Genomic DNA, 22,283 nt, shown 5'->3' on the forward strand with positions numbered 1-22,283 from the left:
CCGACTCCAGCAAGCTGCCTGGATGGACCACACAAAGCACTGTGTCCTTATTTGATATCATCATGATAATTTGCTTGGCCGGACAAAGATCCGAACAAGCAGAGAGGGCGACGGAAAAGAAGGGTCAGAGTAGAAGAGAAATGAGGAGTGAGAAGGATTAAAATGTATTACATGTGAAAGCTGTAGGGAGTAGAAAGTCCTTGTTGGCATAAGGACTCGATGTACTTACCTTAAACCCCCCTCCCCAAACAAGTTTTACTTTACTGACTAACACTAAAATTTTGTTTAATATGACTTTCCCATATAAATATTTTAAAAAGCAACTCTGAAAAGGAGCTGGAGGCAGATCTACTCTTTTTCCCTTCTTGAGAAATTCTGGATCTAGCCTCTGCCCCGTCCACCAGCGCTGCTCGCACTAGGTTGACCCATAAAAGAGCAGATCACATCAAGATGACTAGCGCTAGCCTTAGAGGAAACATCGGAGAGATTTAGCAATACAGAATATTGTTTTGAATAAATGTTATTTGTTAACTTTTATTTAGAGTCATTGTCATGTTATGTAGGATAATGTGCAGTGGTCATATCACATGGCGCAATGTGCTGCACATTTCAGTGGCATTTAAAATATGATTTGGTGACTGAAAAATGTGATTAACGATTTTAATTGGCTCTACTCTAAGCAATATTTTTGCGGACAACATTTAACCTTGTAGATCAAATTATGCACAATTCTGACTGTTTTCTGAGTGCTTTCTTACTTTGAGAGTAGCTGACTAGTCTAAGTTTCAATTTCCATTTAAAAATCACAGAAATAAGTCGTTAGCAACATACCTAATTTGTTCACGTTGTTTGTTAACTTGTTAGCTTGTAACCAGCTGTGTCTGACACAGTGTTTGTGAAGTGTAATATCTGCTACAATGGTGTTTTGTTAAATAGTAGAAGGAATCTCCAGGGTTCGTTTCACATGCAAAAACCGCTCTCGTTTGTCATGTTTGCTGCCAGAACTTTCACTATGCCAATGCTTACTCTGCTTTCTGTAATGGCAAGTCTGCTCTGCGGTGAAGGTTTCAGATTTCTTCGCCGATGTTGTGTTGAAGTGTGTTCCTCGTGTATACGTGTTCCCATTTTAGACTGCGACTGACTTTCAGTTCGAGGTGGCACAGTTGGACAGTGGTTAGCATTGTCTCCTCACAGCAAGAGGGTTCCTGGTTCAAACTTGGGGTGGGGAAGAGCCTTCTGTGCGGAATTTGCATTAAGGATCACATGTATGCAATAGACAAGCGGGAGATTACCTGCATGTTGAAGACTTCATCTGAACTCTCCGACTGCCCTGTGATGTTACTGACTTCATTGGAGGCCTGAGACGACAGTGAGGACGAGGAGTAGCGGTTCACCGCAGGGTAGCTGGGGAGACTGAGGGTGAGAGACAGATAGAGAGAGATGGTTCTGGCGACTTTCGGTAAAGGAGGCTACAGTATTTTGTTTCATTAGCTTTCAGAAGTTTTCACTCACCGAAAATTCGTCGCAGAAAGGCAGACAAAAAGACAGGCAGGCAGGAAAAAAGACAAACGGACAGAAAATGTCAGATTATAAGAAGATAAATCAATGCAGCAATCACAGCATTTCATCAAGCACTTGCCCGCCAAAAGGCAAAAGTGTGAAAGAAAGGTTAGAGAAAAAACACAATGGGATTTTTAAAAGGAAGGTTAAAGCGGGAGTCGTCACCAAAAAACAGACGTAACCTGTTTTTGTGTTGCCAAACAGAGAGCGAAAAGGAAATCAAAACTCTACAAGTAAAACGTGAAATGTCACCGGGAGACTGAGGTGATGTGTGTGTCTCTATGTGAGGCATTGCCCCCTGGGATCAGACTGTGGAGGCAGAATGTCGCAGGTAGACAGAGTGGCAGGGTCACTGAACACATCAAAAACACACACACAGACACACGCGTATGCACACTGTCTGCCTGCTGGCTCGGCAGCACCCACACAGAAATGTCCCTGTGGGTGCCAGCCGGCCGCCCCCACCTATTGTATGCCCAGATGGAGCCACACCAGTAAAGAATGGAAGGGAGAAGAGAGCAAAGGGACAGAAAGTTGTGTTTGAGGTGAGGTGGGGACATGAAAAAAGTATTAAAAAAAGATGAAGACAGAAGGACAGCGCATCAAGAGAAAACAAAGTAAGGTGAGAAAATATGAACAGGAAATTTAATACTTCAGAAAAAGAGCCTTCCTGGTGCTTCTTAAAAATCCAATCTAATATAAAAATAGAGGATGAAAAACAAAAAGGCACCGACATCAATAAAACACAACAAAATTAGACAAAAGAGGTCGTCACCTCCGCCTGGCAACCCCTCTGCCGCCGTCTGGGCTGATGATGTTGGGCACTGAGTTCCTGCATGTTCGTGGGCTCCCGTTGGTGAAGTGCACAGGGCTGGCGCGCACATAAGCCGGAAACTCCTGGAGTTTAAAATTGGAGAAGAGGGAGTGCACATGATTAAATGCTTCTTCATGCCAGCATGAGGTATGTAAATAAAATACACAAATGCAGATGAAGGAAGTGTGTTTAATGAAGGGAGGCTCTCTCCTCCGAGGACTAAAGGGGTCATTCACTCGGAAGTCTGAACACAGCAGTCGCTTTCTGTTGTCACATACAGCGTGCGCTTCCATAAAAGACTTAATGATTTGAGGAAAATCATTAACACAAGTGGTATTGTTTCAATCTTCCTAACACGTAATTGGTCGTCATTAATTGAAATAATGTCTGTTTAACTTAATATCTGAATCCCTCATTGATTTACAAATGCTTCTAAAATACACTCTTTAATGTGTACGATGTAAGATTCAAGATGAAGTGTCAGCATGTCCCGTCTTCTCCTACCTGTATGCCAAGACTGGATTTCATCAGATGGAACTGGTCCACTAACTTCTTGTGGAGAGGTCTCATGTCCTGGGGAACAAACTTCTCATGCACAGCGAGGCCGTACTCCAGAATGTGTGCCTGCAAAACAAAAGCTGGTCAACATCTCTAGATACTACAAACAGCAAAATCTGAGGACAAGAGAGAGGGATAAACTGAATATGAATGAGAGAGCTTTTATTCCCCCTGCTTCATTTGTAAATCATCAGTGTAAATCAAAAAATATTTGCTCATTTGTTCCAGACGTGCCTGGGTAAAATACAAATTGACACATTAATTGAAGTACGTTCCATTTAACACATACAATTGTGAAGTGAGTGTTGTTTAGCCATACTTTGGCAATATTTGACTACTTTTTAATAAGAAGAATTTCTGAACACACTGGGATACACTAAATATTTAAAAAAAAAAAAAATATGGGTTGTATCAGCAAAAGCAAGCTCATTTCAGTTGATAGAGGAAGGAATTAGAGCTGGATCTACGTATCATATCAAGATATCTTTGTCAAATTACTTTAAAATAAATTTAAGGCATCCTCATCAAACATGCTTGTATATGATATGTGTTGTATTTAAAAAATACTGATTTATTCAACTCTTAGGCACAGGTATTGGCCTCAAAAATCCAGCATGGGTCTTACAACTCAAGGTCTACTTACTTGCATGCCCTAGAGCTTTTTTACAGTATCATAAAATTTTCATCTGCACATTCTGCAGATGGAGAAAGCTCCAGAACAAGTGAGTAAGAGGACATTGAGTTAAGTGCTTTTGTCACGTGCTGTTTCAAATGTCAGGAGAACTGTTAAGATTTCTGTTTCCATGTAGGGCTGGGCAATATGGCCTATAAATAAAATCACAATATTTTTAGGCTACATTGGATACACGATACATATCTTAATATTTTGAAACCTCCCTTATACTACTAAAATACTAAACTAATAGGAAACTACTGCTACAATAAAGTTAAATAAAATACTGTAATAATAAAGTTGCATACTGTACTGTGATAATGAAGTTAAAGTACTATTATAATAAATTTAAATAAGGAACTATTATAATAAAGTTAAATAAGGTACTGTTATAATAAAGTTAAATAAGGCACTGTTATAATAAAGTTAAATAAAGTACTGTAATAATAAAGTTAGATACTGTACTGTGATAATGAAGTTAAAGTACTATTTTAATAAAGTTAAATATGTTACTGTTATAATAAAATTAAATAAGGTACTGTTACAATAAAGTTAAATAAGGAACTATTATGATAAAGTTAAATAAGGCACTATTATAATAAAGTTAAATGAGGCACTATGATAATAAAGTTAAATAAGGCACTCATAATAAAGTTAAACATGGTACTGTTATAATAAAGTTAAATAAGGTACTGTTATAATAAAGTTAAATAAGGCACTATTATAATAAAGTTAAATGAGGCACTATTATAATAAAGTTAAATAAGGTACTCATAATAAAGTTGAACATGGTACTGTTATAATAAAGTTAAATGAGGCACTATGATAATAAAGTTAAATAAGGCACTCATAATAAAGTTAAACATGGTACTGTTATAATAAAGTTAAATAAGGTACTGTTATAATAAAGTTAAATAAGGCACTATTATAATAAAGTTAAATAAGGCACTCATAATAAAGTTAAATAAGGTACTGTTATAATAAAGTTAAATAAGGCACTATTATAATAAAGTTGAATAAGGCACTATTATAATAAAGTTAAATAAGGTACTCATAATAAAGTTAAACATGGTACTGTTATAATAAAGTTAAATAAGGTACTGTTATAATAAAGTTTAATAAGGCACTATTATAATAAAGTTGAATAAGGCACTATTATAATAAAGTTAAATAAGGTACTGTTATAATAAAGTTAAATAAGGTACTGTTATAATGAAGTTAAATAAGGCACTCATAATAAAGTTAAATGAGGCCCTATTATAATAAAGTTAAATAAGGCACTGTTATAATAAAGTTGAATAAGGCACTATTATAATAAAGTTAAATGAGGCACTATTATAATAAAGTTAAACATGGTACTGTTATAATAAAGTTAAATATGGTACTGTTACAATAAAGTTAAATAAGGAACTATTATAATAAAGTTAAATAAGGCACTATTATAATAAAGTTAAATAAGGTACTGTTATAATAAAGTTAAATAAGGCACTCTTACAATAAAGTTAAATAAGGCACTATTATAATAAAGTTAAGTACTGTTACAATTAACTTTAACATATACAATAATTAATAATATAATAAAGTTAATTACAGTACTGTTATAATGAGGTTAAATAAAGTACTGTCATAATAAAAGTTAATTAAAGTACTTTTTTAATAAAGTTAAATAAAGTACTGTTATAATAAAGTTCAAACAAATCAAAGCGTAACCACTGGTGCTTTTATTCTGAAGCACCCAGCTCGTCTCAAGCAGGAACTGTGGATGGTTTTGTTGTGAACTTAAATCTTCCAGTCAACAGTTAGCTGTTTGCAACAAACGAAAAGTTGGAACTGTCACAGTGGTACTCTTGTGTAGACGCCCTAAGCAGGAAACTCACATCTCTTCGGTTCATATATAAATAATATTTGTAAGTCGCACTGGTGCTCCATGGTCACAAAAAGCGACTAAATGGTTGCAGTCTGGAACCCTTCAGATACCATAACACAAGCCTCGCCTCGCACACTGTTGCACATGAGAGAGTAGTCTGGATAGGCACAGAAGTGTGTGTAACACATCATGTTTTTGTTCTTATGTCTGTGAAAGGGAGAAAGCGAGAACCAAAACAGCAAAGCAAGTCTCATGCCAGTGGCTTTAAAAACATGACGTAACAATTTATACTAGATATTCGCAATACAGTCATTTTATAAATCACATGTGGAACAAGCCACGATACATTGAGTATAATCAACATATTGCCCACCTCTATTTCGATGATAGAGAATAAACATGCTGTTAGATATGAGATGGCTCTATAATCACTGTGTCTTTTTGTCTTTTTATTTCTTGAGCATGAGCACACACTACACTTAAATGTATACATCTCTTACTACGAACCTGTTCAAACATGAGTTCTCTCAGCCGCCCAATCTTCTCTCCATCCTCGGGGTGATTCATAATGTAGTCCTTCACGAAGAAGGCCTGCGTGGAGACAAAATGCAGAGCATCTGTTATGCACACACCGGGAGCTGAGGCAGTAGGCTTTGTGCGCTGCAGTGTTACCTGAATCCCCGCTGGGCTGACACAGTGAATTAGTGTCCACACATTTTTGTTGAATCCTTAAAAAAACATTCAGGAACAAACTGTGAAAATAACCAAACAGAGCAAACTAACATCCAGCTCAAATGGGGTGTAATGCTCCTGTCTGGGTTTCTGCGCTGTGATATTAATATCAAGTTCAGGGACCAGAATAAAAGCACACAGTGGCTAAAAATAGAGAAAGAAAAACACTGTGCCAAATGGTGGAATCAAAGGATTGATTTCACTTTGATTTAGGGGCCAATTTGGTCTCAGATTTTAAAAGCTTTTTTTGTCAAATCAAGTTCATTCATCTAACAGCTTCCTGTTACAGATCATGTCTCATCAGATACATCATACGTCTTGATTACAGCTCACAGACGGCGCTTTCTATTCACTTTCCCAGACATTTTCTTCAAAAAGGCGACTCAAAGGAGAAACGGATAAGATGAGAAATGACCTGGTCAGCTTTGAATGATGATCGCTGTTTTTTGTGGCATCCATGAATTACATAAACACCCAGTCCCTGGCTGTTTACAATGCCATCAACACTTGTGATGTGTCTACAGATTATGCTAAATCCTTTTCAATCTGCGTCAGAGTACACAAAGAGGGGAGACGATGAGCCGATGAAAGGCCCGGCTCACAATCTGCTTTCAAATCTGCCACGGAGGGAAATGCACACAAAAATAAGGGACTGAGAGGTAAACGGGGAGTTCGCTAAAAAGATCAGCACGGTTCCTCTCCCAAGGACACAGCTGTTTATCTCCAAAGAGACAGAGCCAGATGACAGTTACAGAGAGAAGATTCTCAAACATGTCACACACAGACACACAGATCCCTGTCAGTGAGCGCAGGCGACTACAGCTTGTCGACTATGAATCCTCAATAAAACAAGGGATTTTATTATTCCAGACAAACATCCTCAGATGGCAATCTTCATCAAGAAAGCACATATTAGTATGCACTGTACATGATATGACCCTCTTATTAAACCACGCAACACAGACGGAAAGGAAATGAAAAATGTTTTATTGCATAAATGTTATTACGCTCTTTATAAGCAATGCGCTATAAAGTACATACACAACAGTGCCAAGGTAGTAAATCTACAAAAGAGAAGGGGCTGCGTCTCAGCAGGAAATTCCATCCAAGGACCTCCGGAAAAGGCAGCGAAAATAATCAATAATCTTCCGAGAATGATGGAAATTTCTCGTCGGGCTGCAGGGAGTCGGTCCTCGCCATGGAGTGGCTCAGTTAATCATTAGAAAAGTCCAATTAGAGTTGGAACGCTGAGGGGAGGGGAAATAAATCAGACGGCATTCCCCCCTCAAGAGTTTCAACTCAAACTAAAGCAATAAATCTGAATATTAATAATGACAATTTCTCCTTCATTTGTCGCCGAGCAAACTTCCGCAGCTGTCAATCGGCATTACGCGGGGAAATTAACAGATTTACGGCGCAGTCCGTGGGGGTGCTGCATGCGATATAGTGCAAAGCAAATGATATCTGTGGTGGTGCATTTGCTGCAGAAACAGCCCCATCTGTGTCCACCTTGTGCAAAATAATTGAAGTATGTGTCACTTTCGATTGTGTGTGAAATAGCTGATGGTCAATCTGTACTGAGATAAATGCCATTTATGCAATAATAGGAATATACATAATCCTGCCTGCAGTCGTATAAAATATGAGACTGCTCTATGAGTATATTGGAAGTGGAAAATCATTCAATATACCATCATTTTCCCAACAAATAATGGCAGTAAAGGTGGAAAGCACTTCAGTCAGTGACCTTTGGCTTTGTAGCTCTATCAAGTATCCTACAAACCTTAATAAGCTACTTCTACACAGAGGCACGCTCTTCTGCACAAACCCAATACACACCCACAAACACACACGTACAGTATATGCCCACACACACACGCACAGATATGAACCCCCACATACGCGCTCCCAGTGGAAAAGGCTGGTTGCTATGCGACACGAACGAGTCGCTGAGTCCACTGGGTTTGTTGAGGGTAAAAACCATTTTCTTGAGTAGATTTTTTTTCTTCCTTCAATCGAGCTCCTCCTGGTTAAGAAATGGTACTGTACTGTTACCCTGCAATTGTCTACTGTCAAGGAGCTTTTAGAGCAGCAGTAGATGCAAATGTTTGTCAGCGGGATTGACCACATTCCAGTTTTTCCTCCACCAATCTGTGCGTCTGTCTGTTACCACTTGAGTGTATAATATAGCAGCTGCATAAACACTCCCATCTCATTCATTCAGCCATTATAATCCATCCATCTCTTTATACTCCTTCCTCCCACTCCTCTGTCTGCCATATTCTGACCTGACCCCTCTTTCTCCTCACATCCATCCTTCCATCCATCCATTGACCGAACCCTCCAACCATCCGCCCCTCCCTGCTTTACACATCCATCTTATTTTCCCACTTCCACCCCCTCCTGCTCTCCACTCATCTATCCATTTTGTCCATCCATATCATTCAAACCTTCACTCATCCATCCACTCATCTGTTCATCCGCTCCCCCCCGCCGCAAAACGGCATTCATCTCCCCACTAAATCCCACCTTCATGCATCATTAGGTAATCTATATGTCATCACTCCTCGCTCCTGCCACTGCTTCTAAGACCCTCCAACCTTGTCCTTCATCCATCCTTCCTTCCATACCTCTTGGTAGCGGGCCAGCCCCCCGTTGACGGCGGCGTCGATGACCCCGTTGAGGCACATGGTGAGGGGGTTGATGTTCTGCATTTGCCGGCTCTGACACTGGGTGATCAATGTGCGTAATTGTAAGTTCTTGTTCTCGATCACCTCGATGGCGTTCTCCAGCGGGCTCACCTCCACCTATGAGGAGGAGATTGTGGAAAGATAAGAGCGTTTAAGGGGCCACTTCTTATGTAGCTCTAACTGGAGCTTTCTAAAGTCGATTTGTTCGACAAATTTGCAGGTTTGCGTGCAAAAAAAATAAAACAATAATAAAATAAGCTAGTGTCTGTCCACTTTTATAGCAATGGCAATAAAATGTACACACTTCCACCTTAAGGTCTGCCTGTCAAGTCATAGAAATTAGTAGATATGTTGTTATCAGAAAAAATTCAAACACATATCAACAAAATTTTGGCCACTTGGGATCGGCTGAAAAAAACATAAAGCTGTAAACACAATACTGACTTACTCAGTTAAAGCTTTAAATATAAAACCTGTCAGCTAATAGTGGCTTATGTGCACATGAGCAGATTTGAAGCAACATTCACATCTTACTGGTGTTGTGTTTCTGCCACCTGATGAATTTAAGTCTAATTTTCACTCTCTTTTCAGCTCTATTTTTGGTCTCCACCAGCTCCAGAGGGAAATATCTGGAATATCAGCAAAATGCTTCACTATCTTGACCTGCATGTTGCTGTGTCTCACTCAGTACACTGTGTATTTAATTGCGTAGTGCGGGAATTTTGACAGGGTAGTGTTGTCTGAAATCAAACATGCCCTTTGCACACAGAAATGATGATCGCAAGATTTGACAGCTTTTCTTCTCGGCAAATTATGACCAGATGGATCATTATCTCCAACATATACCGAAATAATTTTCATTCACTAAAATATCTGCTTACTATATCTGCATGTTGGCTCACTTGTCTTCTTCTGTATTTATTTATTTATCCATTGTTTCAAAAATAAACTTGCCTTTACAGCACATTTCAATATCTGCATGGCTCTGTCACTTGCTGATCTACCAAGTTAATGATAAATGCCACATTTTGCAAATACTTAGAACTTGTCAACCATCTGACCACAAATCTGATACTAAAATCTTCTCCAGAGAAGACAACAATTTAACATGCATTTACACGAAACGTAACTTACGCCCATATATTGTATAGCTTATGCCACAACACACTTGTTGCCTGATGATAAAATGAGCTGCAGTTAGCTGGCTAACAAGCTAACATTAGCATTGGTGTTAATGTTCATGGTACCAGATTATTACAGAATTAATCCAATGTACAATCTGCTGGCTCCTATCTCACAACAGTACAGTGATAATGAAAAGGTAGCAGTAAACCTAGGTAATAATAGCACACTGCAATTTGTCAAACTTCTCAGTGTGCACGCACTTATGCACTCAAAATAACAAGTACAGAAGCATCCGATTTGAGACACAGCTTTTGTCAGTCTTATATTCAGTGGTGGGCAGGCAGCATACAGTGGATTGTTTTTTGTTTGTTTGTTTTTTCCACTAAAAAGTGCTGCCTGCTGCATCGGGAAACAACGCTGATAAGTGCAGTCAGACTGAACCAAAACAGAAAACTTGCAGGCCGTGAGACCAAAACAATAACCTGAAAAAGCTAAAACTCTCTGCAGAGCTTATGGGAAATGTGTAGCTGGGTGATAATTACCTGGTTTTATCACTACCTGCAACACCTTTCACATACACGTAGCAATTTAAGCCATTGTTTATATAAACATAACAATTATAGCAGCTTTAATTATACGGCACACACTGCAAACACACATAATTAGAATATGGTCACTTTTACGTTTACTTGTGGATGCATAAAATATGTTTTCCCCTTCATCCTGCATTTCTTCTCCTCTCTCTTTTCTTCCTCCGTCTCACACAAAGCTTAATCCTCTTGCTAATAGAGCTTTTGCCAGTTCTGTATTTTATATGCTATTGCACAGCATAACCATCATAGAATAACACTGAGTTCACAATCCACAATTTCACACCACGTTCAGCAGCTATGCGCGAAAGAATATGTGCTTAAACCAACAGAGACACTGTGTTATGTTTTGCATACGCTGGACAAAACAGTATTTAAAATCCTCCCACTCCTTAGAGATGTGAATGAGGAGATCCAAGATGAAAAGCTTTTGAGGGGATTTACGTGTAGCAATGGACTTGTGTCAAATATGATAGTGATTCCAGGCTAAAAACACTGAAAAAAAATTCTGACTGCAACAAATCAATTTTAAAAATCGTTGGCCATCAAAGCAAAGCAATTAGGTTTTTAGCAATACATCGAATCTACCCAGTGGAGGAAATGAAATGTGTCCAATAGCCCCAAAGTCATGACCCTGGTCATTATTGTTGTTCAATGAAATGACTTGGATCAATACTTGGGTATTGGCTAGTAGCGCTCTAAATTGCAACCTGGAAAATAAAAGCGTATTATAGTGTCCCTCATGTCAGATGACCGTGTGTTGCAGTTACGTCTTTATGGTTTTTTCAACAGAGGCGATCACACTCACCAGCTCTCTCTTCTCTACTTCAAACCAGCGGGAGATGCCTGGAAGACTCTGGACCAAAGTCAGGGTTGTCCTCTCCACCCACAGGCTCTGTATTAACACACGATACACTCCTCAGTATTAGCTGATTTCTACACACACTTTAAAAAAAATCCATAGCTACTTATGCCTGATGCACACATGCACTCAATCTCTGGCAGGCAGCACACAGTTTAATTACTGATATATAGTTTAAGGGGAAACATGTTGAGCACACCTACTGCCAAACACCCACTTGAAGGTGTAGGTCAGATGTCACGTCTTATATCTCATTTCATCATTCATGTTCTACAACTTACCTGTCAGCAAGTGTGCTTGTCAACATGCCAGCATCCCACAAGGTTATTCTGACAGCACATAACTATGGAAACTTCAGCATTCACTGCAGGCTATTAACATAAAAGATTCACATGAACATGGAGCGCCTGTAGTAACATTCACACACTGTTTGTTGTTAGCACATCTGGAGACATGAGGAATGGAAGGTGGATAACGATTCTGTACATAACATTCGGAGCATTAATCTAGCAGCAAAACAATTTTTGCAATGTGAAGATATAGCGGAGTAATGGCGTCCTGAGCAGAGAACAAAGTCACGCTACCTTTGTGTGTGTTGTAATTCAAAGCCTTTGTTAGTTGGCGTGGTAAATGGTTGGCTGTGCATGTGAGTGTGTACGTGTGTATCCCACTGGGTAACAAATCGTTGCTGCTATGGACTGCACTCAAACGGCTGTTACGGGTGGTTATCGCTGATTACAGCCCCTTTAAATAATTGTAGCTGCAATTCCGTGTATTCTATTTACCGACAGGTAAAAGATTAACTCATCCATCAATGTATTTTAAAAGAGCTTGAAAAAAATCTTAATTTACTACTTACTACTTCTTTTTGCAGCTTTATTTTGTCCTTTTCTTTCTCAAACTATTGTTTCCAAGGTCAAGAATTAGCGTAAGAAGCGCAAAAATGTTTACCACTTTTGGTTCTCTTGTACTGTGGCAAAGGAGGAGAAACTGGTGGAGTTGTGGAGTGAACAAGAGGTGCTGTTTAGTTTGGCGTGTGTCGCTACTGTGTTGGGGTTCACGCACTGAGTGCTGGCCCCTCCTGGTTTTGAAGTAATAATGAGTCAGCAGTCGTTTAGATTATCAGAAATGAATTTCACACACATTGCTAGGGGCTTGCTACTTAATTCTAGCAAAATTATACCAACCACACTTGCTAGCAAATCAGAGAAAGTGCATAATGCTGTTGTATAACCAGCAACCTTATTATGCCCCTAATAAAGAAGTAAGCTGTCCTACATTAGCTAACTTTCATTTAAATTATACAAATTATCTACAGCACACATAACCTTATATTTGCAAGTGGAGGTTAAAGCTATCCACCACTATCGGAGCCCCAATCTGCCAGTGACGATAGTTTATATAAAGTCCTATCAGTGCCGATTAATTGGCCAAACCGATGAATCAGTCAACCTCTACTATAAAGATTATATTACTAAGGAATTGACAAGATTCCTGCGGTGCGTTTTATCATGTGTTTCTAGAGATATCTGTTTTTGCGGACACATAAGGAATTGTTAATATGTCATATTTCTTGAAGGGAGATTGGTGTAATATTATCCACCAGGAGCAGGATGGAAAATAATCTCAAGAGGAATCTAGTTGTAGTCTTGCAAATAGTGACCCTGCAAGATCCCCAGTCTTTGCAAGATCTGATAGTGTGTGACTAAAAAGTCACATTTTCTTTAGATGTGAGACTCCAGTCTTTTAACAGTCATTTCAAAGCCTTTTCAAAGCATCCTGTTGTACAGTAGGTATACAAGTCTCTGTGAGGCTGTATTTAGGCACCACAGAGCTTTGAGCTAAATGCTAATACCAGCATGCTAACATCCTCACAATGACAAGCAGGTTAAATGTTTGCCACTTTCACATGTTGGTTTAGCATGTCAGCATGCTGACATTTCCTAATTAGCCTTAAATTAACTTGTTTCAAGCTAAGGTTAGAAGCCGGTGTCTTGCTCAAGGACACTCCAGCAGAGAAGATGAGTGTTGGCAAGCAGTATCGATCCAGTGTCCTCATGTTGAAGAAGGGTCTTCCGACTCACTACACAACCTTGCTGCCCTTTATTGATTTCCTGCTTTTTAAGGCCAAGAAACCCACCTGAACACCTTTTGAAAAAAACATGCATTACAGTTAAAGAGCAGGAAGTTGAAAGGGGAAAGCTGACAAAAATAAAAGTCTTGACCTTTCTGCAAACACGTTTTTTTCTTTTTATTCCGCAGATAGAAACTTCTTTGTGGACTTTTGAAAATGGCGTTGCTTTATTATGACTGATCACACCACATCCTGGCTGCTGCACACTCGTGTCGCCAGGCAAAAGTTTATCATACATATTATTCCCACCTGAGGGCCGCAGATATCCAGCGCTGATGGAAATGTGATATCGTGATTAAATTTGGCCAAATAGCTTTGATGGAACTGAGATGAAATGACTGCGTGTGTGTATGTGTGTGTGTGTTAATATGGAATATTTATGAGCCTAATATCAGGGTCTGTGTGGTGTGTGTGTGTGTGTGTGTGTGTGTGATGTGTTTAGAGCGCGTGCAGCTGAGAGGGTTTGGATGTGTGTGACTGAATCAGGCTTTAAAGACTTTGGCTCTGAGTAGTACCTGAGTATAATTAGTGGTGCTGGAGTCATGATGAATAAAACATGTGCTACAGACAGACTTATACCTGGGCGGAGGTTCAAACTATCATTACCTACACAAGCCTATGATCGATGAACAAGGTAGAGAAGGGAGAAAATGCTAATGACCATAAATGTATAATGTTAAATTCTGAAATATTAAAAAAATCAGCAAATCCATGGAGTGAAAAAGGGATGATATAACATAAACGCAGCGAAACACCTGTGTCCATTGCTCTCTGACCATGTGTTTGTGTGTATGCTGTGTATATATATGAGAGGCAGAATGATAGGGTATGCGAATGAGAATAGTTGTTTGTGTGAGAGAGTTTGATTGAAACGGAAATAAGACTGAATTCTCAGTTCCTGATTGGTTATTTTTGATGAAGCGAGAAGAAGGCCCGCCTTCCCAATCATAATATGAGAAGATGGTAAGAGAGAATAGTGTTTGTGTGAGAGTATAGTGGTGTATGTATGAGAGTATGATTGTGCATGTAAGAGGGTATAGTAGTGTTTGTGTAAGAGTATAGTGGTGTATGTATGACAGTATGATGTTACACATGAAACCAAGTATGAATTATGTCTCAAAGGGCCTCTCATATATATGTGCTTCATGTGTCAGCATCTCTCTATCTTCCTTTCTGGTGAACTTCTTTTTCCCCCTTACCTTGAACTCATTCTCCTTGTCTTTGGTGCCCTTGTGAAAGGGCCGGTCATATCTGAACCTCCAGATGTGATTGAACTTGTAGAAGCTTTTGATGTTGTCAGGCACTCCGTCTCTTTGCAGCACATCCTGACTCTCTGGAATGGGAGTTACAGCATAGATCTGCAGGTCTGGGAGCACCGGAAGTTAAGGAAAGTACAAGAGAGTGGAAAGGGAAAGCAGCGCAGACGAGAACTGACAGGAATTCTTTAGTGAGCTGAAAGAACATGGGAAATCGCAGGTACGCTCACATGGAGGACAAGGACACACAAAAGGACACAGGCAGAGGTTTCAACATAGGTTAAGAGTGGGTCTTTGAGATCTCTCCTGCAATGTATTTTGTTTCAATAGTCTCACATACACTTATTTAATAATAATTAAAAAAATACGAATCAAACCACAGATGCATTGGTACTCCCAAGAGGTTAGCAGGGGGCCATGGCCCTCCGATTCAATTACTGGGCTGGTAATACTGTCTTTAGGAGGTTGTGGCACACTCATTTTTAAAGCTGGTGCAAAGGTACTGGTATCTTGTGAAATCAGACATTGTGAGGCCTCAATGGTACCACCCATGTTGGCATAGCTTGTCTGGAAGAGGGCTACATAATGCTCTCAATTTAGGCTAAACTTTGGTGAGAACAACTGGCAAGAACATTTTCAAAGGGGTCCCTTGAAATCTCACCTCAAGATATCTGTATGTCCTGTACACACACTACTGTGTAGCCACTTGAGCTTTGCTGAAGACACAGCTATGATGGCACAACTAAGGTAAAACTAAGGAGATGACAGTGGACTTTGGGAGGAAGCAGCCAAAGAACTACACCCCCCCCTTAATATCAACAGATCCTTTCTGGAGAGGGTGGATAGCTTCCAATACCTCTGTGTCCACATCACTGAGAGCCTGACCTGGGTGTTGCATACTGTCTCAGTGGTGAGAAAAGCTAGGCAGATACTGTTTCACCTGAGACACCTGAGGGAATTCCAGGTATCCCTTCAAATACTGAGGAATTTCTACTCCTGCACCAGTGAGAGCATCCTGACAAGGAACAACACTGCAAGGTAAGGGAAAAGCACCGAACAGGACCGCAAGGTTTGCAAAGAGGCCAGACGCTACAAAAATAAGGCCAGGAGAATCATGAAAAATCCCAGCCACCTGGATAACTGCCTTTTCACCCTGCTGGGGTTGGGAAGAAGGTACCGGTTACACCAGGCCAGCACTGAGAGGCTCAGGAAGAGCTTCTACCCTCAGGCCAACAAGGATACTGAATGATGACCCTGACTTACCCCAAAAATGGATATTTATTTACTAGATTGAAGGAACTAACAACTATTCATTTTCTTGAAATCATATTCATGGTTTTTAAGACATATGGAAGCTTCAGGATTCATGAGTGGGGTATTTATTTATTTCTTAGAATCAAACGTGAAAGTCTCTCAAGCTTGTGTTAACCACAGATCTTATTTCAGGCATCTAACCAAAACCCCATTCAAAAAACTAACTGACTTCAAGACAAGGAAACTGGAATGGCTAAAATGCTGACTCATTTCCAAGTTTCAGGACTCATTCCTGCACCACTGTATACACAGTCATGGCTTTTGGTTTTGATGTGCCACCCCAAGATCTTCAGCGACCCTATGAGGCCATCCCTGTGAAAAATGTCTGGAGGTGCCACTGGACGGATGCCTCACGATCCCACACATCAAAAAAAAGGAATAGCAGCAAGTTCTCTATTTCTTAACAACTGGTAATTGCTGACAGAGAATCTTGCCAACTAGTTTGACCTGCTTTGTGGTACTCCTGCCAAATCCCTCACGTACACACACACACTCCCAAAAGACCGCATACACCATTGTGCTTGTACACAATCAGTGCACTCAGATCACAAAGCAAAAACTGAAGAAAAAGAAATAGAAGAACTAAACAGAGAAAAAAAAAGCACAAAAAAAAAAGTCAGGCCGCTTTTTTTTGTTGTCTAGTTCGAGAAAATAAAAACATCAGACAGCACACAAGACTTGTCATTGTGAGCAGTGACGAGGCTGTGAGCAAGTAAGAAGTGTTGCAGTGTTTTTCCTGCGCTGCTCAGGCTCACCTTCATCAGGAGCAACCCCTACACTGATGAACGACTTGACCAGAGATATATACAAGTTAGGACGGCATGAGGATGCATAATTATGCAGGGATGTACAGATGGGTGAGCAACCTGAGAGACTCTACTGATTAGTGTTAGGTAAGAATAACACAGCGGTGTGCTCATTCAGTGAGATGATCCCTGGCCTTTTTAGGAGGGGAAGCACAAACAAGCAAACATATCACATGCAAACATATAAAGAAACAAAGCATCTGAACATTCTCTGTCCTCCATCTGCCTTTTTATACTGCTGCTCTCTAGAGTCATTGTGTCATTATGCCATCATGCCGCTAAGGCAATGCTTTTCCCTCCCCCTCCCTCTATATAGGTCAACAGTTGTCCCATACATTAGTGTGAATAATTAAAAAGGGTCCCATATTGCGAGGCAGTAAGTGGATTTATGTAAGGGTGCAGGTTTGGCTTCAGAAGTGGGGGCATAAAATTAAGTCTAATACACCGAAAATAAAGTATGAGACCCTCACAGGACTTAAGGCAGGCTGAAAAGTAATGTGATAGTCACATGTCCATACATCCTCCAATCAAGTATGTGCGTGTATCAACATTTGGCAGCTCTCTTAGTCTGAACACACACAAATGTGCTGACAACAGCAATGCCGTCCAGCGCACCTGTGGAGAGTCTTGCACTGACGCTGAGGATGAACCGACTGCTTGACGAACGATTGAGAGATTCCTCGTCATGAGGTAGAGCCGCTGCTTTAGTGATTAAGACGTCAAATTAGCTGAATCAGTCTACTGTAAAGCCATGGTTTGGTGGTTTGGTGAGTGATCGACTCAAGTGAGTTTGTTTGGCTCATTAAATGCCGTTCATATGCCATTTAAACATGTTTTTCCAAAAAGTTCGTCATCGTCCAATAGCTCTAAGAGGGCTATTCTCTGATATTATTTTATTTAGGCCTATTGATTAACATTTGAGGCGATCAATATTTGTGTGAGACAGTGTTAGGAAGGCCAACCTCTTTGGTAGTATTTTACATTTTGATAAAGTTTCATTTTGAGGCAGTTATAGTCTACTGAGGTGCCGTCTTGAATCTCCTGATTCTTGCTTTTTGCTGATATTTGGGCATATGGAAGGTTTAATGTTACAGCGTTGATTGGAAATTATGTGACAGCATGTCTCAGGTGATGCTGCAGAGTAACGCAAAAGTAATGTGACAGGTAGTGTAACAAATTACTTTCTACAGGCAGTAATACAGTACTTTTTTTCTGGGTAATGACCCCAACAGCAGTCATAACCCTACTTAAAGCCATATTAAGTATCATAAGATAGATTTCAGCATCTTTTTAGGAGAAAACTGACTGTAAAGAAAATTCCTAAGTAGGATCTGCTGTTTTCCTGTCAGGCTTCATACTGTTCCAACAGCCGGCAGGGCAGCCAGTGTGTAACTGACAGCTGAAACGCAGGATGAAAAAGTCCTCGAAGCACTTGCTGCTGCTTGTGAAGCTTACTGCTACTGTACGAGCACAATGAAATAACTGAGGCAAGCCAGATGACTGTAGTAGTATTAATTTTAAAAGGTATGTATGACCATTCTTTTATGAGATTCTGTATGGCACATGTAATATGCAGAACAGTATGTGTGTAAGCTGTGTATGAGCTTTGATTATGACAGGAAAGAGATTGCGGGGATAGAAGGAGGAATGGCGTGTGATAGCGTGAGTCTCATTACAGCTAATTGTCTGACTGTAAACACAAACCAGACTGTGCATTAACCTGTCTGTATGCTCGCACATATGTATGTATACTGTGCTGTTGTCATATTTTATGCATACCCGCTCATTTAACTGTGTCTTCACAGCACGGTCCACGCTTAAATGAATTATCTCCTCTCTCTATAGTGAAGGATACACTGTGCGTCTGCCTGGTATATGGTCTGATCTGGCTGGTTGACGTGCTGCATGGCGATGGCGTGGGGGAACTCGTTGAGCATCCGCTGCTGGAAAGCCTCCAGCCTCTCGTAGTCATGGCCGCGGCACACAAACTCCTTATTCTGCAGAGGAAGGGGGGGGGGGGAAGCGGAGGACAGCGTGGGGTTAGCTTGACATCTAGTGGTCGAACATTGCAACTGCGACTGCAAACTCCACCAAGGACAGGGCCTGTTACATCATTAAATGGCATTGAATAAGAGTTGCTGAATGTCACCTCACACTGGAGGAGTCTTATATAAGAAAAGTTAATTCTTCCTGCAGGTCTATTTCTGCTTTGGAGAGGGTTATTCTATTCAACTTGCTATTCATGAAAAGAGGGAATATGGAGATTTCTTTACCCGTAGGAAGAAAGGGAACTTCTTTCCGTAGAAACCCACTCTGAAGAATTCAGGTTCTAGCCTTTGCTGGTCCATAATCTTATCATAGAGAGAGGCTTCCATCATCTGGGGTTGGAAATAAAGGACGACATTGAATACAAACTAACTGTGTGCAACTAGTAAGGGATTTGGTGCATTGACAAAAGTATTATAAAGTGAATAAAGTTAATCTTATTCTGGAAAACTCACCCTCATCTTGCTCAGGTTCCTGTAGTCGTAATAGGACTCATATTGATCAGCGAGCTCTCTGCACAGGATGATGCCATTCTCCCAACACTGGAGACAGAAAATCACACACTTCATTCTCATGCTCAGTGTCTTGTCTCAAAAAAAGTAAATCAAGGACGCTCATGCCAATCCATTTGACTTAGACTGCTGTATATATGAATAGAGGGGCTTCAGTTAAGTTGCTCTGCAGTGGTGCTGCTGAGCCGTGTTTTCCCCACTGGATGGCACTGGTGAGTCAACAATATCGAGAGTCATATACAACCTCTTCATGCAGGTACACGCAGCACCCAGCCATCTTGCTAATTAAATGAAAAGCTTTCCTTCCCCGCTGCCTTCAGATCCCCGTGCGGCAGCACCGGCAGATGGCATAGCTCGTGAATGTGAAGGGAAATTGGACTATGAGTAACGAGGGGAGCGGTTTTAATGATTCCGTGGAGCTATGTTATTTCATCAGGGATGAAGTTTTGTGTGTGTGTATGTGTGCGTAATTTTGGAGGGTTTCCATAATGCCACTTTTGCCTGAGATTGCAGAACAGTGGCAAAGGTAGTTAGGATAAAGAGATGAGATCAGTAGCAGCAGAGAGGAGTAGTGGGAGGAAGAAAAAAAAAAAAGTACTGCTACAAAGCCTATGCGCTACTTCTTGAGTGCTGCTGCATCCTCAATCAGCTGAGCTCTGTTCAAGCTGCCAATCTTACTGTTCATTCTAAAACTAACACGCCAGTGCAGGTCACGCTTCACCCATCAGTCTTGCCGTCATCATCTCCCACAATATTTCTTGAAGGAGCGATGGAGGATATTGTGGGACGATATGGATACTGCTTTAATTACAGCCGCCAGCGATTCGTCTGATTAAACCGAGGAGGTGTTGATGCCTCGAGCCGTTGTCACAGTTCACTACAGGTAGAAATTAAATGTCTGACCACGAGTGACATGTCTTTTAGTTGCTCCATACAGCTCACAGATCTGACCTACTCTCTTATGAAGGGATTAATTTCATGTGAATGACATCACATCACCAATAAACAAACGGGGCACACCAGTTCTTTCATCTTTCATCTGTGAGTAGTATCATGAAGTTAAAAAAGTCTTCATATATCCACAAGAAAAGTAGTGCAACAATGTGCTACAAAAGTGCTGAAGACAGGAAAAGGGATGGAGAAAAAAAAGATATAACATAAAAAGCTTAAACGTGTCTCGTGTTTAAACTAGGCTAATCTAGGCTAGGCTATTGTCACTTCCAAAATTTTACACTTACATGCTATTAGGTATCCTAAAACAGTTTGTGGGATGTTTTTAGTATATATGACATCTAGATATTACAGTATGCAAACTCTGAACACTACGCCAGCATAAATGTTTCACAATGCAATGTGGTAGACAATGCATTTAATATAGCCAATGACGGACAGTGACCAAGGCAGATGTCAACAGCACTTTAATTTAAGAGTAAGTACGAGATTTCACTTTATTAGGCGTAATGTGAGGAGGAAAAAACAAAACTAAAGAGGTTTATCTTGATCACTGCCACGTATTGCTGTTGCCAGTAGAATGAAGCTAAGGTTGGCACAGGGTTACCATGGTTATGTGTGTCCAACCGGCAAGGAGGCTCTCAGGAAGTAACATCATACTAACTACTGTTAATTCACACAAAAGCATTTTGAACGAGAGCACAAACGTCAGGTATGTATTGCATCGTATGTGATTTTTACTTGTTGGTACTATTGTGTTCATAAAAGATAAGTATATTCATGGTTTTATTATAATTATGGATCATTACAAATATGCTATATTTAAAAGACAGCAGGTGGTAACACAGAGAGAAAATAATCATGTATAGAAGTCAAACATTTTGATGCACGAAGCTGCATTGATATCTGTTTTATAAACGCGTTGCAGCCCTCTGAATTGAATTGAGTCATGAGGCGCCGAGAGATTCCCACCCATCGAGAGGAAATGTCTTGTTTCTGTTTAACAGTCAACAAAATATTGCAAATACAGTGTGGGGACAAAATGTTTGTGTTTAAGCTCACCTTCCCCCTGTCAAAGTTCTGGACGATAGTGAGATGCAGATACTCTTTTCTTTGCCACTCGCTCTGCATGGGGTAGTTGAGAAACTCTCTGAGCGGCCTGTCAGACCATTCCAGCAGTTCGTCGTACAGCAGCAGGGTGTACGATGCCTCTGTGACACACAAACACAAACAGTCAGGGGATAGCATGCATACTGTGGGAGCAGTTGAGAAGAAAACATTTGGACATACAGTGCTAAAAGGATAGAAATATGAAAGGACAGTGAGTGTAAACACACACAGTAAGACCACAGCAATGTTTCTCCCACACATGCCAACACCCACGCTCACAAATACTCAGTGCTGGAGTCATTCCTTAAGACATACCTGTGTAGTTCTGTGCTTTCAAGTGCAGGTCATAGAGTTTGTGAATGTAGCGGATGTACATCTCCTCTTTGTTGAGCTCAGTTTTGTAGAAGTTCTGACAGGAGCGGTGGGTGTTTTGGGTGATGATTGAGGACAAAAAGAATCACATAAAGAAAGAGAGAGGGAGGGATTATGAAAATTATAGAGAGAGTTGGTGATGCAAATGAGGACAAATTTTAAAAGTGACAGATTGTTCTATGGTAGAGGTGCAACAATATATTTCAGCTGCTGATTAGCAGCGACTTCTGATCCATCTGCCTACACACCCAGGAGCTCTTACAGATGGCTGCAGTTACATAAGGAGGGCCTTGCAGGCAGAAGGGCTTCAT

The 22,283-nt window shown here is 40.3% G+C and overlaps 1 protein-coding gene across 7 annotated transcripts in view; it reads right to left on the reverse strand.

Annotated features, from left to right (window-relative positions):
* The window catches only part of dock4b (dedicator of cytokinesis 4b), a 171,982-nt gene that overhangs the window by 21,898 nt on the left and 127,801 nt on the right, over positions 1 to 22,283 (reverse strand). For 6 of the 7 annotated variants that reach the window (XM_049566558.1, XM_049566557.1, XM_049566554.1 and 3 more), the window contains 12 exons: positions 21,916 to 22,009; positions 21,553 to 21,701; positions 19,483 to 19,569; positions 19,255 to 19,359; positions 18,837 to 18,978; positions 14,805 to 14,971; positions 11,418 to 11,504; positions 8,835 to 9,011; positions 5,980 to 6,063; positions 2,879 to 2,998; positions 2,336 to 2,457; positions 1,293 to 1,413 (listed from right to left, as the gene is read on the reverse strand). In XM_049566558.1, coding sequence (XP_049422515.1) covers positions 1,293 to 1,413; positions 2,336 to 2,457; positions 2,879 to 2,998; positions 5,980 to 6,063; positions 8,835 to 9,011; positions 11,418 to 11,504; positions 14,805 to 14,971; positions 18,837 to 18,978; positions 19,255 to 19,359; positions 19,483 to 19,569; positions 21,553 to 21,701; positions 21,916 to 22,009 — 1,455 coding nt within the window. The remainder of the gene's footprint in view (positions 1 to 1,292; positions 1,414 to 2,335; positions 2,458 to 2,878; positions 2,999 to 5,979; positions 6,064 to 8,834; positions 9,012 to 11,417; positions 11,505 to 14,804; positions 14,972 to 18,836; positions 18,979 to 19,254; positions 19,360 to 19,482; positions 19,570 to 21,552; positions 21,702 to 21,915; positions 22,010 to 22,283) is intronic. The other variant, XM_049566555.1, reaches the window with a different exon arrangement.

The sequence above is a fragment of the Epinephelus fuscoguttatus genome, linkage group LG22 (assembly GCF_011397635.1).
Source record: "Epinephelus fuscoguttatus linkage group LG22, E.fuscoguttatus.final_Chr_v1".
In the NCBI taxonomy this organism is placed as follows: Eukaryota; Metazoa; Chordata; class Actinopteri; order Perciformes; family Serranidae; genus Epinephelus; species Epinephelus fuscoguttatus.